Source organism: Raphanus sativus, chromosome 8, assembly GCF_000801105.2.
Source record: "Raphanus sativus cultivar WK10039 chromosome 8, ASM80110v3, whole genome shotgun sequence".
Classification (NCBI taxonomy): domain Eukaryota; kingdom Viridiplantae; phylum Streptophyta; class Magnoliopsida; order Brassicales; family Brassicaceae; genus Raphanus; species Raphanus sativus.
The window spans coordinates 8,766,939-8,780,709 of NC_079518.1; the positions used below are offsets into that span (position 1 = coordinate 8,766,939).

Consider the following 13,771-nt stretch of genomic DNA (forward strand, 5'->3'; position numbering starts at 1 on the left):
ACCATTTTTTGCATGAACGTAGATCACTTTATGTTTTTTTGTGTTCACTCCACACACATCCGTTGCTTAACTACAGTCATGTCAAAATACAAAATAAACAAAAGAAGTAAATCCCATAAAGAAGCAAAACTCAAAACTTGGATGTTTTAAGCACAAGCAAAAATAACACCTCAATGCAACGACTATGTTCTCTGAAAGTGCGCTCATGGAGTCTGCTTTTTTTTTGCAGCTAGAATCTGCAGTTCTGTGTGCAGAAGACTCCAGACCTTCAGATAACTGAAAAAGAAACAAGAAAGGAGAGCAAAAAGCACCCTTCTCATCTCACTTCAAAAGATACATACATACATACATATATAGAAACAGAAGTTTCGAGTAGTTTTACAGTGTGTGTCTACACTACAACAACATGATGTTGTCTCTCCCTGTACTCTTCTTCCTCAATTGTGTTTCTTCTCTTACTTTTTTGTTCAGAAAGATGCAGCCAAGAGAGCATTTGGGCCTTCTCCACACCTCCGATGAACATCCTTCATCCTATCCGCTGATCTACAAATCCCACTGTAGCTCCAATCAAACGAGGCAACACACATGTTGCCTGCCTGTGCCTTCCACTCACAATCTGCATTTTCTCATCAATCAAACTTCCATACTTGAAAAATAGATAAAGGAACTTGGATTCTCTTTTTTTACCTGTTGTACCACAACAGAGCCTACGGTCATCTACATGCTCCACATCCAATCCAAGAAACCATGATCCTAAAGAGACATCCTCATTCACATACTTGTGAAGTACGTTTCTGTATACACAGTTTGTCACTGGTTAGCACAAAATCAACGTATGAGTGCATAAGCATGGGCTATGGGAAAGAACTCACTGGTTTATAGATATGTAAGACGCAAGTTCCCTGGAAATAGCGTAGAGCTGACCAGTGGCATGGCGGAAGTACTTGTTACCCTCTTCTCCAAACTTCCAGTACTCCGGTTCATGATATCTCACTCCTCTAACAATGGAGAAATGAATGTGAGACAAACATTGGTAATGAGATTTTTTTTATTTTAATCATCTAAGAAAATATCGAAATGTTTGGTCTAATCTAGTCTAATCACCTAGTCAGTGTTAATTTGCAAAAATATAATAAAATAATGAACAAGGATGTGTTCCTAAATTACATATAATTTGGGCAGAGACTTTCAGTAAAACTTTTTGTTTACTTTAAAGTGTGACTAAAGAAGATGCAACAAAATGAAATGAAAGATCACAAGAGTCGATTTGTTTCTTCTTTTCTAATATGATGTTCATACGTAAAAGGAACATGGCCACTAAGTACAATTACAATAGGAAAATGACAATCGCACTAGCTACTAGAAAGACACGGATCATGCATTAGGTGTGCATATTAATAAGATATTTTATACCAAAAAAGCATACGATCAAGGATAGAAATTTTTTACGAAACATATGCATCTTAATAAAAGTAAATGGAGATGAGAAACCAAACACGAAAAAGGTGACAGATCCATCTCTATCGGTTATCACCCCCATGAACATCAATCTACACATGCAACCTAAATTTAAACACTCTTCTTTCTAAGTACCGCTTCTTTCATTTAACTAAAATTTAATACATTTTAGTGCTAAAAGGAAAAGCAAAACAGTAAAACTTGGATCCACAATTCAGAGAGTATGATAAGTAAAGCTCATGCAGCTGATCTACTAAATGATAAACTCATTCTCCCACTTCTCAAACAATGTGACAGATCCATCTCTATCAGTTATCACCCCCATGAACATCAATCTACACATGCAACCTAAATTGATACACTCTTCTTTTTAAGTACCGCTTCTTTCATTTAACTAAAATTTAATACATTTTAGTGCTAAAAAAAAAAGCAAAACAGTAAAACTTGGATCCACAATTCAGAGAGTATATGATAAGTAAAGCTCATGCAGCTGATCTACTAAATGATAAACTGATTCTCCCACTTCTCAAACTACTGGTGAGAGAGAGATATCTCAAACAATGTAACATAAAATAAATTTGCAAGTTTGAAAAGCACCTTAATGAAACGAGATATTACAGAGCGAGAGCGAATGAAGAAGGAAGAAGAGAGCATGGTGATTACAAGGAGGCGAGAGAGGGTTTTATATAGTAATCCAGAGGAAGCATGACCTCAATTTTAATACTTTTTTTTTTGAAAAAGGCCTCCAATTTTAATACTGAATTATCGATTAGTGCGTTAATCAGATTTCAATTAGAATTTTATAATTGAATTGAGTGAGACATGTAGGGCTTCTGATGCTGGCATAAAGCCGTAACTCAGGCTGCTCTAGTCACTGTACACTTGGACTTGGTCAATGGCTACACTAGGCTCCGATCTCCATTGAAACAATATTCCAAAATATTTTATTAACTTCGTAAGACTAAAAAATGTTAGATAAGCTTCAAAAGAGCTTACGAATTTACGAGGCTTTTACGAGAAACAGAAAGACGGGCTTCGCTATTTCATCGTTTGATTTGGGACGGGCCTCGCAATTTCCTCGTAAAGTTACGTGGTTTTTACGAGGAAGAGAAAGACGTGCCTCTTTAATTCCTCGTAACCCTACGAGGAAATTGCGAGACCTTCATAAGTTATATATACAACCACACAAACCTCATACTCTCCATTCGTTCCAACTTCCTCTCCATTTCCTTTCCATTTAGTCTCCAACTCCTCTCCCATTCCTCTCTCCTTCAAAAATGGTAATTTTCTCGCCCCCATAATTAGTTTAAACAATTTAGATAGGTGATTAGTTTAGGTGGTTAGTTTAGAGAATTTAGATAGGTTTACGGATTTTTTGTTCGTTAGATAGATTTTTTAATTATTGATGATAGATTTTTAATTATTGATGATTATAAACTCAAAAAAATATATTTTTGCAAGTTCGCAAGCACTTGCTTACTGCTCACTACAAGGAGATGTTCGGTGAGCCTGGTAGTCAGTTAGACCCGCCAGGTTCTTCTTCAGGTGCCGGCGGTTCCGGTTCTTCGGATCAGGAGTGTTCCCGAGACTCAACATTTCTTCCCTCCGATGCCTCCTCCGATGGCTCATCCGATGGCTCCTCCGGTGGCTCCTCCGATGGCTCCTCCGGTGGCTCCTCCGATGGCTCCTCGCTGCTGTTTATTCCGATCTTATGGTGCCACTTACTGTTCCCTTCTCGCAGTACACTGTCGAAGATATTTTCGGTATACCAGACAGAGCTGGTTTATCAATCATAGACCCCGACAGACCCAACAGAACTATGTGGCAAGTGCATTTTTTAAATAATTATTTTATTTTATAACTTCATTAAATAATTTAAATTTTTATTTTTTTCCAGGTTTGGAGTTGACATACTTCTCCATAGTGCATTCAAACTGGAAATTGACGCCGATCTATGTTTTTATGATCATTTCTGAAGAAGATCTAATATATCTTCATGGATTCATAACCATTTTTTGCATGAACGTAGATGACTTTATGTTTTTTTTGTGTTCACTCCACACACATCCGTTGCTTAACTACAGTCAAAATACAAAATAAACAAAAGAAGTAAATCCCATAAAGAAGCAAAACTCAAAACTTGGATGTTTTAAGCACAAGCAAAGAAAACACCTCAATGCAACGACTATGTTCTCTGAAAGTGCGCTCATGGAGTCTGCTTTTTTTGCAGCTAGAATCTGCAGTTCTGTGTGCAGAAAACTCCAGACCTCCAGAGAACTAAAAAAGAAACAAGAAAGGAGAGCAAAAAGCACCCTTCTCATCTCACTTCAAAAGATACATACATACATACATACATATATAGAAACAGAAGTTTTGAGTAGTTTTACAGTGTGTGTCTACACTACAACAACATGATGTTGTCTCTCCCTGTACTCTTCTTCCTCAATTGTGTTTCTTCTCTTACTTTTTTGTTCAGAAAGATGCAGCCAAGAGAGCATTTGGGCCTTCTCCACACCTCCGATGAACATCCTTCATCCTATCCGCTGATCTACAAATCCCACTGCAGCTCCAATCAAACGAGGCAACACACATGTTGCCTGCCTGTGCCTTCCACTCACAATCTGCATTTTCTCATCAATCAAACTTCCATACTTGAAAAATAGATAAAGGAACTTGGATTCTCTTTTTTTACCTGTTGTACCACAACAGAGCCTACGGTCATCTACATGCTCCACATCCAATCCAAGAAACCATGATCCTAAAGAGACATCCTCATTCACATACTTGTGAAGTACGTTTCTGTATACACAGTTTGTCACTGGTTAGCACACAATCAACGTATGAGTGCATAAGCATGGGCTATGGGAAAGAACTCACTGGTTTATAGATATGTAAGACGCAAGTTCCCTGGAAATAGCGTAGAGCTGACCAGTGGCATGGCGGAAGTACTTGTTACCCTCTTCTCCAAACTTCCAGTACTCCGGTTCATGATATCTCACTCCTCTAACAATGGAGAAATAGAATGTGAGACAAACATTGGCAATGAGATCATTAAAGTAAATCTCTCTTGAAGGAGAATAGCTTACTTCTGAGCAAGAACGGGTCCAGACTTCATACAACCAATGTAGACTCGAGGCTTCATCCGGTATCTTGCTAGTTCAGCTCCAAGAGTGGCTGCAGAGAGTATCCGTAACAGAAGTGAGTAGATGTGACTAAAACATAACAATGGAGATAAAGCAAAGAGTGTTTTTGTTCTCACCTATATTTACATGCACATCATCATCTACTTTCACGTAGAAGTCTGCATCCCACAATGCATAAGCCGTGGTAAAGTAAGATTTAGTCTTTGCTGACAGCTCCAGGTAACCTTCAACGTGATCCTGCTCAAAAACAAACATAAATAGTTTAATAACAGATAGCCATGAACCAACCTCTCCACAACAGACTCTTACCAGCCTCAAGAAGTCTCCATGTTTACTTTCTTCAGCCTGAATTGCTCTATCAAGAATCCCACCAGGAGTGGCACTGCAGCACGACACACACTCAAATCAGTAGTACAGGAACCAGCAACGATATGTGCCAGTCTTAAGGTAAAAGGTGTTACCTATGTCCTATCACAAACCGCATCACGATTCCTTTCTCTTCCTCGAGCTTCTTTCTATCCTCACCTAAAAGAAGATCCATGTTTCAGTCCCAAAAAACAATATACTCAAAAGGCTGAAACCGTGGAGCTTTTATTTTAGATCAAACATACCGGGAGGCATCCAGGTAGCACGTACTGAATCCCTACGCTTTCTGCTGCTAAACGCAGTGTTTACACCAACGACCATCAGATACTTTCTTCTGGTGACGGTTTCAGGGAGTTTGAAATCATCAGACACTGGTGAACCATTCATGATTGACTCTTGCGCCGCTCTAGCAGCCGCTAACTCCATTTCAAGAGTAGATATTGTTTTGTCTAGCGTTCTGCATAACCCCACCATTTCAAGCGGCTCAGATACAAAGAAAACCACAACTCAGTTGAAAAGAAAAGAAGTGATTTGTCTTTTTTCACTTACTGGATTGCATCTGGACTCTTGTAAGCTTCTCCAAGGCTGTCTTTTGATTCAAGCTTCAAACTTTTCTGAATAAGACATGAAGAATGGCTATGAACAACTCGGAACAAAGAACATCCTTATAGGAGGAGGGGTTCATGGAAACCACAAAACTTACTTTAGATGAGTCACAGTCCTCTGACACTAGATGCAACCGTTCATCTGAAGCTTCCCTTGATACAACATTAGCTTCAGGCTCTGGCCACATTCTATTGAAAAAAAACACAGAGACTAATTATGCAATGATTGATTATTGTTCTTCAACGAACTACAGATGGATCTCAAGCATTTTGTCTATGAGAATATACTCTCTCTTTTTTTTGTCGGTTAAAAATGCATCACGAGCTTTGTACTTTTAAAAGTCTTTAACTTTACCAAATAGAGAGGTACCAAAGAAGGAAACTAGAATCATTGTAACTTTATCATTCAAACAGGGAAACAAAACAAAACAAAACAGATTGGTGAGTTAAGTTAATTAAACAGAGCATTTGTTCTGTTATTTTACCTGTCGGAGAAGAGAGTTCCCGCGCAGAAGAAACCGATACAGAGAAAGAAAGTCCATTTCTTGGAGACAAAACTCTTTGAAGCCGACGACAGCTCTAATCCTCTATTATGATGATGATGCTTCATCTTCTAAGCAAAGCCTCCAGAACAGAAAGAATCTCCTTCAAACAAGTATTAAACCAGAGACGACCATCTCACGACACCGACACGACTCGGTCTGAGTCAACTACAAGCCTCCAGATTTCAGATCCAGTAAAAGATCGAGCATCTGCCTCTCCTCGGAGACGGAGATAGAAAAAGACTAGATTTTTTTGATGTTTGATTGATCCTATGAAAAAAGAGATTGGAGATGGATGTAAGAGAAAAGATTAGTGAGAAAGAGAAGACGACAAGCAAAGACGTGCGTGGCTTTTGTTCTTTGAAGCCCGAAGATTAATGGAATCTCTCATTCGTATTACTACTACTGTCAACCTTTTTATGTGTCGGGATGGGTTTAAATTATTCATAATTATCAGCTTTATTAGCTAAGCTTTCGCTTTAATAATATCAAGTAGATTGGGATATGTAACAAAAAAAAGAAAAAAAACGATGAAGCTACCGACATGACCAGCCGACGAATAAATTGACCAACGAACATAGTCAACCAGACTCAAAACAACACAGTGATTATTATTTACCATATTCTCTTAGCAGTAGTAATAATTTACATCATCATAACATTTTTTTGATTTTTTGGTTATGCGTTTCATGTTTATGGTTTTAAGAATCTCAACACGAACGATAACGAATATTGTTTGGTTAGAATTTCACATTCACATGTTCTGTCGAAGAATAGCGACAGACGGAATCAATACTGACCACGTGTTCCGCACATGATATCCTCTTTCATTTCCCCCTTACAACTCACCTCTAATTATTTTTCTCGAAATAAAATTGTTTTTTTTTTGGACAAAAACGAAATAAAATTGTTTAGTTGGTTAGAGATATGATACTATTGTTGTGATTTTGTCAATAGCAGTTTGAGTCCGTCTCTCGTTGTCATCAACGGTTGGAATCGTATAGTTCAATGAATGTTAATCTTCATGTGAAAGTCTTTGTGTTTACTTATCTTTAAATCAAATCTTTAGAACCTTACATCATCCGGTTTCAACCAACAATAAACATTGTTTTCTATTATGTCAATTGACATGACCTAACTTTGCTCATGTCTCTTCCTTTCAGTTTCTTTCAAGCTCCTTCCATAATCAACTACTCTTCTCATCGTTATCATCACCACTACCATTATCGCTATTGTCATCATCTTTCTTTGTCTGCTTTATGTGAACTATTGACAAATTAGGTAACACTGACAGGAAACTGAATGTTGTCTCATAGATGCCATTCCTTTTATGATCTGCCTCTCTGGAATCATTTCTGTGTACGCTTGGAAGCAACCTTTGGGCTTGGAAAGAGGTTTTAGTCGTATGGTTGCTGATTATGAACGATGGTTGTTGATATTCATCAAGACCATCCATCTTCTTGGAAATATCCATCTCTCTAAAGATCCCCATACCTCAGCTCTTATAATAATACTAAGATTTTGATAAATCTAAAGCCTGGCCTAATAACTTTTTGCCATTATTCGTGAAAACGATCATTACATTATTTCTTCTTCTTTTTGTGGTCAACATTAGTATGCGTAGCAGATATTATAGTACTTTACAAATGTGAATTTGATCCAGTCAAATCAAGTGCCTAAGGTTCGCCCATAGTAACAATCGCTTTCCATGATAAAGGAAACAGAGACATATTAACTGTCCATGACCCCCAGAACAACCAGTACTAGACAAACACAGCAAAATATAAACTGAAAGCTCCAATTAATGATCTAGAACCAAATCGGGCGTTATAATGAAATCAACACATGCAAATAACAAATGTCTTGATGAGAATTGAAGATCTTTCCACAAGTGTAGTAACTCATAAAGTAATTAATTAATCGATACAGAGACTATATCTAGTGTCAAAGTAGGGTTACATTCAGTGAGCAACTAAAGCATCGATGATACTTAATAGGTTGTTATTACCACCACTACTAGCGGATTCAAGCGTGGAGTTCTGAGAAGGGTTTAAATCCACCATCGTTCGCAGGACAGATCTAGCAGGACTCAGTTTCTTCCGACCGATGCGAGAGGGACCGTATGTCTTTCTCAAGAGATCAGGCATCTGATCCATCGTCGTTGGCGTCGCCGCGTCTGCAACACGGCTCGGGAGGGAAAGTGTTAAGGGGAAGGTGGATCTATGGTTGAGTCTAGTGTTGCGGATCTGGGCGAGAGCACCAGGCTTCAAGTAGCGGTGGAAGCCGTCGTTTCTTCTCGAGATTCCCTTCATGGATGAATGTGGAATAGATTGTGAGGCTGGGGGGCTTGAAGATAAGGGAAAGTGAGGGCTATTATATTGTAGAAGAAGGAGAGTGGGTGTGATGTGAGAGGCGGGAAGATTGGGTCTAGAGAGGTGGGAAAATTATAAAAATGGATGTTTTTGGGGGTCCTTTTAGGGTTTTGATTTTTGAAAAGGGTACGAAGCAGCGGGAGTTCCTGACGCGAATCGCGGCCAACAATACTCGCAATATTTCCTTTCCACTTTTTCACTAAAATTTCATTAAAATGTTGAATTTATAATTTTTTCACAAATAATCTACTAAAACTTACATTTTGAATTAATGAAAATTCTCTTTATATTTTTATCATCCACAATTTTTCTTAATTAGTGAAATATTCATAAAATCGCGTAAAAATATCATTCCATCATTCCGTAAGATTACCAATCAAAGCCAATAGTGTTTTCCCCTTTTCACTAAAATTTCATTAAATTATATTAAAATTTTAAAATTGCTATAAAATGGTTTAAATTTTATGAACACAAAAATTCGCATTTTATGAATGAGTTTTCAAGTGTTTCATTTATATATAGTTGTTTTACTTATTGTGAGATAAAAAGAAACATTTCAACAACAAAAGTTTACCGCAAAATGGTATTTAATGAATCTGTACGCTTTTGATCAAAAGCGTCATGAAAATTGAAAACTATTATATATTTTTCAGTATATAATACCCAGCTATTTAAATACATATCAATTAAATAAAATTTCAGTAGAAAAACATTTCAGCAAATATCCCAAATAAACATCTGTAATGAAGATAAGGGAAAGTGAGGGTTATTATATTTGTAGAGGAAGTAGAGGGGTGTGATGTGAGTGAGGCGGGAAGATTGGGTTTAGAGAGGTGGGAAAATTATAAAAATGGATGTTTTTGGGGGTCCTTTTAGGGTTTTGATTTTTGAAAAGGGTACGAAGCAGCGGGAGTTCCTGACGCGAATCGCGGCCAACAATACTCGCAATATTTCCTTTCCACTTTTTCACTAAAATTTCATTAAAATGTTGAATTTATAATTTTTTCACAAATAATCTACTAAAACTTACATTTTGAATTAATGAAAATTCTCTTTATATTTTTATCATCCACAATTTTTCTTAATTAGTGAAATATTCATAAAATCGCGTAAAAATATCATTCCATCATTCCGTAAGATTACCAATCAAAGCCAATAGTGTTTTCCCCTTTTCACTAAAATTTCATTAAATTATATTAAAATTTTAAAATTGCTATAAAATGGTTTAAATTTTATGAACACAAAAATTCGCATTTTATGAATGAGTTTTCAAGTGTTTCATTTATATATAGTTGTTTTACTTATTGTGAGATAAAAAGAAACATTTCAACAACAAAAGTTTACCGCAAAATGGTATTTAATGAATCTGTACGCTTTTGATCAAAAGCGTCATGAAAATTGAAAACTATTATATATTTTTCAGTATATAATACCCAGCTATTTAAATACATATCAATTAAATAAAATTTCAGTAGAAAAACATTTCAGCAAATATCCCAAATAAACATCTGTAATGAAGATAAGGGAAAGTGAGGGTTATTATATTTGTAGAGGAAGTAGAGGGGTGTGATGTGAGTGAGGCGGGAAGATTGGGTTTAGAGAGGTGGGAAAATTATAAAAATGGATGTTTTTGGGGGTCCTTTTAGGGTTTTGATTTTTTGAAAAGGGTACGAAGCAGCGGGAGTTCCTGACGCGAATCGCGGCCAACAATACTCGCAATATTTCCTTTCCACTTTTTCACTAAAATTTCATTAAAATGTTGAATTTATAATTTTTTCACAAATAATCTACTAAAACTTACATTTTGAATTAATGAAAATTCTCTTTATATTTTTATCATCCACAATTTTTCTTAATTAGTGAAATATTCGTAAAATCGCGTAAAAATGTCATTCCATCATTCCGTAAGATTACCAATCAAAGCCAATAGTGTTTTCCCCTTTTCACTAAAATTTCATTAAATTATATTAAAATTTTAAAATTGCTATAAAATGGTTTAAATTTTATGAACACAAAAATTCGCATTTTATGAATGAGTTTTCAAGTGTTTCATTTATATATAGTTGTTTTACTTATTGTGAGATAAAAAGAAACATTTCAACAACAAAAGTTTACCGCAAAATGGTATTTAATGAATCTGTACGCTTTGATCAAAAGCGTCATGAAAATTGAAAACTATTATATATTTTTCAGTATATAATACCCAGCTATTTAAATACATATCAATTAAATAAAATTTCAGTAGAAAAACATTTCAGCAAATATCCCAAATAAACATCTGTAATGAAGATAAGGGAAAGTGAGGGTTATTATATTTGTAGAGGAAGTAGAGGGGTGTGATGTGAGTGAGGCGGGAAGATTGGGTTTAGAGAGGTGGGAAAATTATAAAAATGGATGTTTTTGGGGGTCCTTTTAGGGTTTTGATTTTTGAAAAGGGTACGAAGCAGCGGGAGTTCCTGACGCGAATCGCGGCCAACAATACTCGCTCACAAAATATTATTTTTTCCCATTTTTCACTAAAATTTCATTAAATTATATTAAATTTTTTAAAATTGCTATAAAATGCTCCTACTACACAAAAATGGTTTAAATTTTATGACACAAAAAAATTATTTTATGAATGAGTTTTCAAGTGTTTCATTTATATATAACTTTTTTTACTTATTGTGAGACAAAGAAACATTTCAAATTTTTGTAAGAAATATTACAGCAAAATGGTAGACTTCGGATATGTACGCTTTTGGTAGTAAGTGTTATTAAAAAAAATCAGTATATAATACGCAGCTATTTAAATTTGAATTCATATCTTAGATATAATTAAATAAAATTTCAGTAAAAACAAAAACATTTCTTCAAATATCCCATTAAACATCTGTAATTGTTGCCCAAAAAAAATAATCTGTAATTGGGCCGAATCTTATATTGCAACCCAATATAACGAGCCAGTGATGGATCCGGATCCAACCCGTAGTTTTTGATCCAAGGCGGAGCAGACCCGACCGGGGGAACAACAACTGTCGACGTGTTCTTCTGTTGAGTTTTCGGGGATCAAACAAAAGAAGAAATCAATCGCGGCGGAAGAAGAAGCTAAAAGCAATGTCGAGGCTATGGGCGAGAGTAGCAGGATTGTTCAGAAGCAAGAGTTTCATCGGAGCAGACAAGACCGGTAACAAGTACTTCTCCAGGATGGAGGAGATCGACGGTCTGGGCGAGTTATTGTTCCTTTCAACCTCTTTTTTTATTTTTCCTATTTAATCTTAGGTTTCGTAGGAGCTCTGAAAAGGATTGTGTTTCCCCTTTTTCATTTCATGAAACGATTCATCTAACGATTCATAACATGTTCTGATTTTACTTCTTTATATTTTCCAGTGAAGGAGAAGCGATGGGTTGTCTTTAGACGAGAAGAGGACCCAACCTCTGTTCCTGGTATCTATCTCTTCCCTTCTTTTATACTTTCCTTTCATTACCGACATCTATAGGATCTGTGGCACATATTTCTTTTTCTTTTTAATGTTTGATCAAATCTTGTAGTTGAATGGATATGTTGGCTGAATGGGCAGCGAAAAAGAGCTCCTACTCCAGAGGTAAAGATCAAAACTCCTCTTATATTTGTGAGGTCAGCTCAAAGTGCTGTTCTTCTTCACATGCAAGATTAGGTTTTGCATTCAGTAGTATCTTTTTCTAATGGTGTAGGAAATGGCTGAACTTGAAGCAAGGCGTGAGCGTGTGAAGCTTAATGTTGCTCGTAGGTGTTTTCCAGATTGTTAATACATTTTGCACTGCTTTATATAATCCTTTTTAAGTGTGTTCTCAAACTTTCATTTTTCCTTTTGCTGCCCATGCTTATTATTATGTCTCTTTTGGCTTCAATGTCTTTTCAAAAGGTCTCAAGAAAGAAGAGGAGGAGAGGAAAGCCCGAGAAGGAACTGGCCGCAAAATCACGACCATCGGTAATTTTACATTTACTTCCTACCTAATTTGTTTGTATATTTATGAAGAAGTGGACGCTTAATGTTGGCCCTCTCTCTCTTTGTATAAAAGGTAAAGTTGAGGGTCCAGATTTGACAAGCTTTGTTCGCCATTTCCCACCGGATTCTAAAGGTACTACATTTTCCCTGTGCTTCTTCCAGTTGAATAAGGGAGTCACCGTGTAGAGTACTGAAGACTAACCTCCTAGGTTTATAAATCTCAAGGTTGTTGATTCTTTCTGTGTGCATCTAGTGCAGTGATGATCATAGTAGTTTTATGAACTTGAAATTAGAAACTTCTATGTGCATTGCTCGGTGACGTCTGTCATTATGATGGAGTTCTGAATAATGAAAGCGTTCCCTGCACGTCCGTTTTGGCTGGTGATAGCTTAGAACTTGTTATTCTACCATCAACTCGTGGAAGTAAGACTGACATATTAAGACTTTTTGGTTGTTTGTTTGTTTGTTTGTTTGTTAATGCTTTTAAGGTGATAAAAGAGAGGATGCTAGTGAAGAAGCAGATCAATCAAGGTGAATCATCATGATTCATAATAGCTCTCACAAATCATATCTTGTGTTACATTCTTTCAATTTGCCGAGTGCATCGATCACAAGACGACTATAACTAAATATTCTCCACATTTGCTTTTACAGGGTCAAGGAACATGAACCCCAGATAGTTACTGCAGAACCACCCGAACCAAAGTAAGTCTACCTTTTTTAAACCTACACATTTAGACTCACATGTATGAACCCGTGAACGTTCTTTTGGATTGTTAGAAAACCACTAGTAAGAATCTGTATCTATGAAAGAACTAATAAGGTATTGTGATCGGATCCAAACCAATAATAGTGATGATGATGATGAATGCAGGACAACAGAGCCATCAGGGTCCGGATCATCATTTAGGCCCGGGACCTGGCAGCCACCATCCTAAACTCATCTCAATATCTCATGTTCACGCTCGCAGTAACAACCAACAAAGTTGTTTTGTCCAATCTTCTGTTTGTTGTAGTCTATTGTGTTTGAATCTTACATATTATTCAGAGAGAGAGAGAGCTTGTGAGGACCCTAAAATGTGCGGCCTTTCACACGTTGTTATTGAGGACTTAGAAGAGTCAAAAATGAAAAGCCATCTCTCACCTTATGATTTGTTTTGTTTGGTGAGAGTTGTCTCTTGGCATTGTGCTCGAGACTTTGATTTTCTTTGTGCCTTAATAGCTTAAGAAGAGTCCTATCATTCACCCTACCCTCCCTCTTCCTCGTTGACTTTTATTTATCAGGATTTAAAAACGATTTTTATTTCATAGGCAATT

At 36.4% G+C, this 13,771-nt stretch overlaps 3 protein-coding genes and 1 long non-coding RNA gene across 6 annotated transcripts; 1 reads left to right on the top strand and 3 right to left on the bottom strand.

Moving 5' to 3' along the window:
- Positions 1–87: 87 nt before the first annotated feature.
- Positions 88–2,074, bottom strand: LOC108819903 (uncharacterized). Its single transcript, XR_008938128.1, has 4 exons — positions 2,056–2,074; positions 873–998; positions 688–794; positions 88–616 (listed from the first exon to the last, which is right to left on the bottom strand). It is a non-coding gene; the product is annotated as an uncharacterized LOC108819903 (long non-coding RNA).
- A 1,481-nt stretch (positions 2,075–3,555) lies between these two features.
- Positions 3,556–6,516, bottom strand: LOC108822864 (probable beta-1,3-galactosyltransferase 4). The gene is made up of 11 exons (XM_018596051.2): positions 6,058–6,516; positions 5,671–5,761; positions 5,517–5,581; positions 5,213–5,424; positions 5,063–5,126; positions 4,911–4,983; positions 4,718–4,838; positions 4,545–4,632; positions 4,336–4,461; positions 4,151–4,257; positions 3,556–4,079 (listed from the first exon to the last, which is right to left on the bottom strand). Exons 1-11 carry the CDS (start codon positions 6,180–6,182, stop codon positions 3,931–3,933), a joined length of 1,221 nt encoding a protein of 406 aa, XP_018451553.1. The 5' UTR covers positions 6,183–6,516; the 3' UTR covers positions 3,556–3,930.
- A 1,382-nt stretch (positions 6,517–7,898) lies between these two features.
- Positions 7,899–8,524, bottom strand: LOC108821050 (uncharacterized). Its single transcript, XM_018594095.2, has one exon. The coding sequence runs from the start codon at positions 8,424–8,426 to the stop codon at positions 8,076–8,078; it is 351 nt and encodes a 116-aa protein (XP_018449597.1). The 5' UTR covers positions 8,427–8,524; the 3' UTR covers positions 7,899–8,075.
- A 2,970-nt stretch (positions 8,525–11,494) lies between these two features.
- On the top strand, positions 11,495–13,704 carry LOC108820858 (uncharacterized). 3 transcript variants are annotated; one of them, XM_056993202.1, is made up of 9 exons: positions 11,495–11,688; positions 11,856–11,912; positions 12,018–12,070; positions 12,180–12,231; positions 12,371–12,436; positions 12,528–12,587; positions 12,943–12,985; positions 13,109–13,159; positions 13,329–13,704. In XM_056993202.1, exons 1-9 carry the CDS (start codon positions 11,583–11,585, stop codon positions 13,390–13,392), a joined length of 552 nt encoding a protein of 183 aa, XP_056849182.1. In that variant the 5' UTR covers positions 11,495–11,582; the 3' UTR covers positions 13,393–13,704. The 3 variants fall into 3 exon arrangements, with proteins under 3 accessions (XP_056849182.1, XP_056849181.1, XP_056849183.1); XM_056993201.1 differs by having other exon boundaries at positions 11,500–11,694; XM_056993203.1 differs by having other exon boundaries at positions 11,534–11,698.
- Positions 13,705–13,771: the final 67 nt, after the last annotated feature.

Bases quoted from the DNA above. Each gene is read 5' to 3' on its own strand.
- LOC108821050 (XM_018594095.2), bottom strand. From the start codon at position 8,426: ATGAAGGGAATCTCGAGAAGAAACGACGGCTTCCACCGCTACTTGAAG.
- LOC108820858 (XM_056993201.1), top strand. From the start codon at position 11,583: ATGTCGAGGCTATGGGCGAGAGTAGCAGGATTGTTCAGAAGCAAGAGT. The intron at 12,232-12,370 runs GTAGGTGTTTTC...TCTTTTCAAAAG, and splicing joins TGTGAAGCTTAATGTTGCTC to GTCTCAAGAAAGAAGAGGAG. The intron at 12,437-12,527 runs GTAATTTTACAT...TTTGTATAAAAG, and splicing joins CCGCAAAATCACGACCATCG to GTAAAGTTGAGGGTCCAGAT.
- LOC108822864 (XM_018596051.2), bottom strand. From the start codon at position 6,182: ATGAAGCATCATCATCATAATAGAGGATTAGAGCTGTCGTCGGCTTCA. The intron at 5,425-5,516 runs GTAAGTGAAAAA...GGGGTTATGCAG, and splicing joins AAGAGTCCAGATGCAATCCA to AACGCTAGACAAAACAATAT. The intron at 4,080-4,150 runs GTAAAAAAAGAG...GAGAAAATGCAG, and splicing joins GCTCTGTTGTGGTACAACAG to ATTGTGAGTGGAAGGCACAG.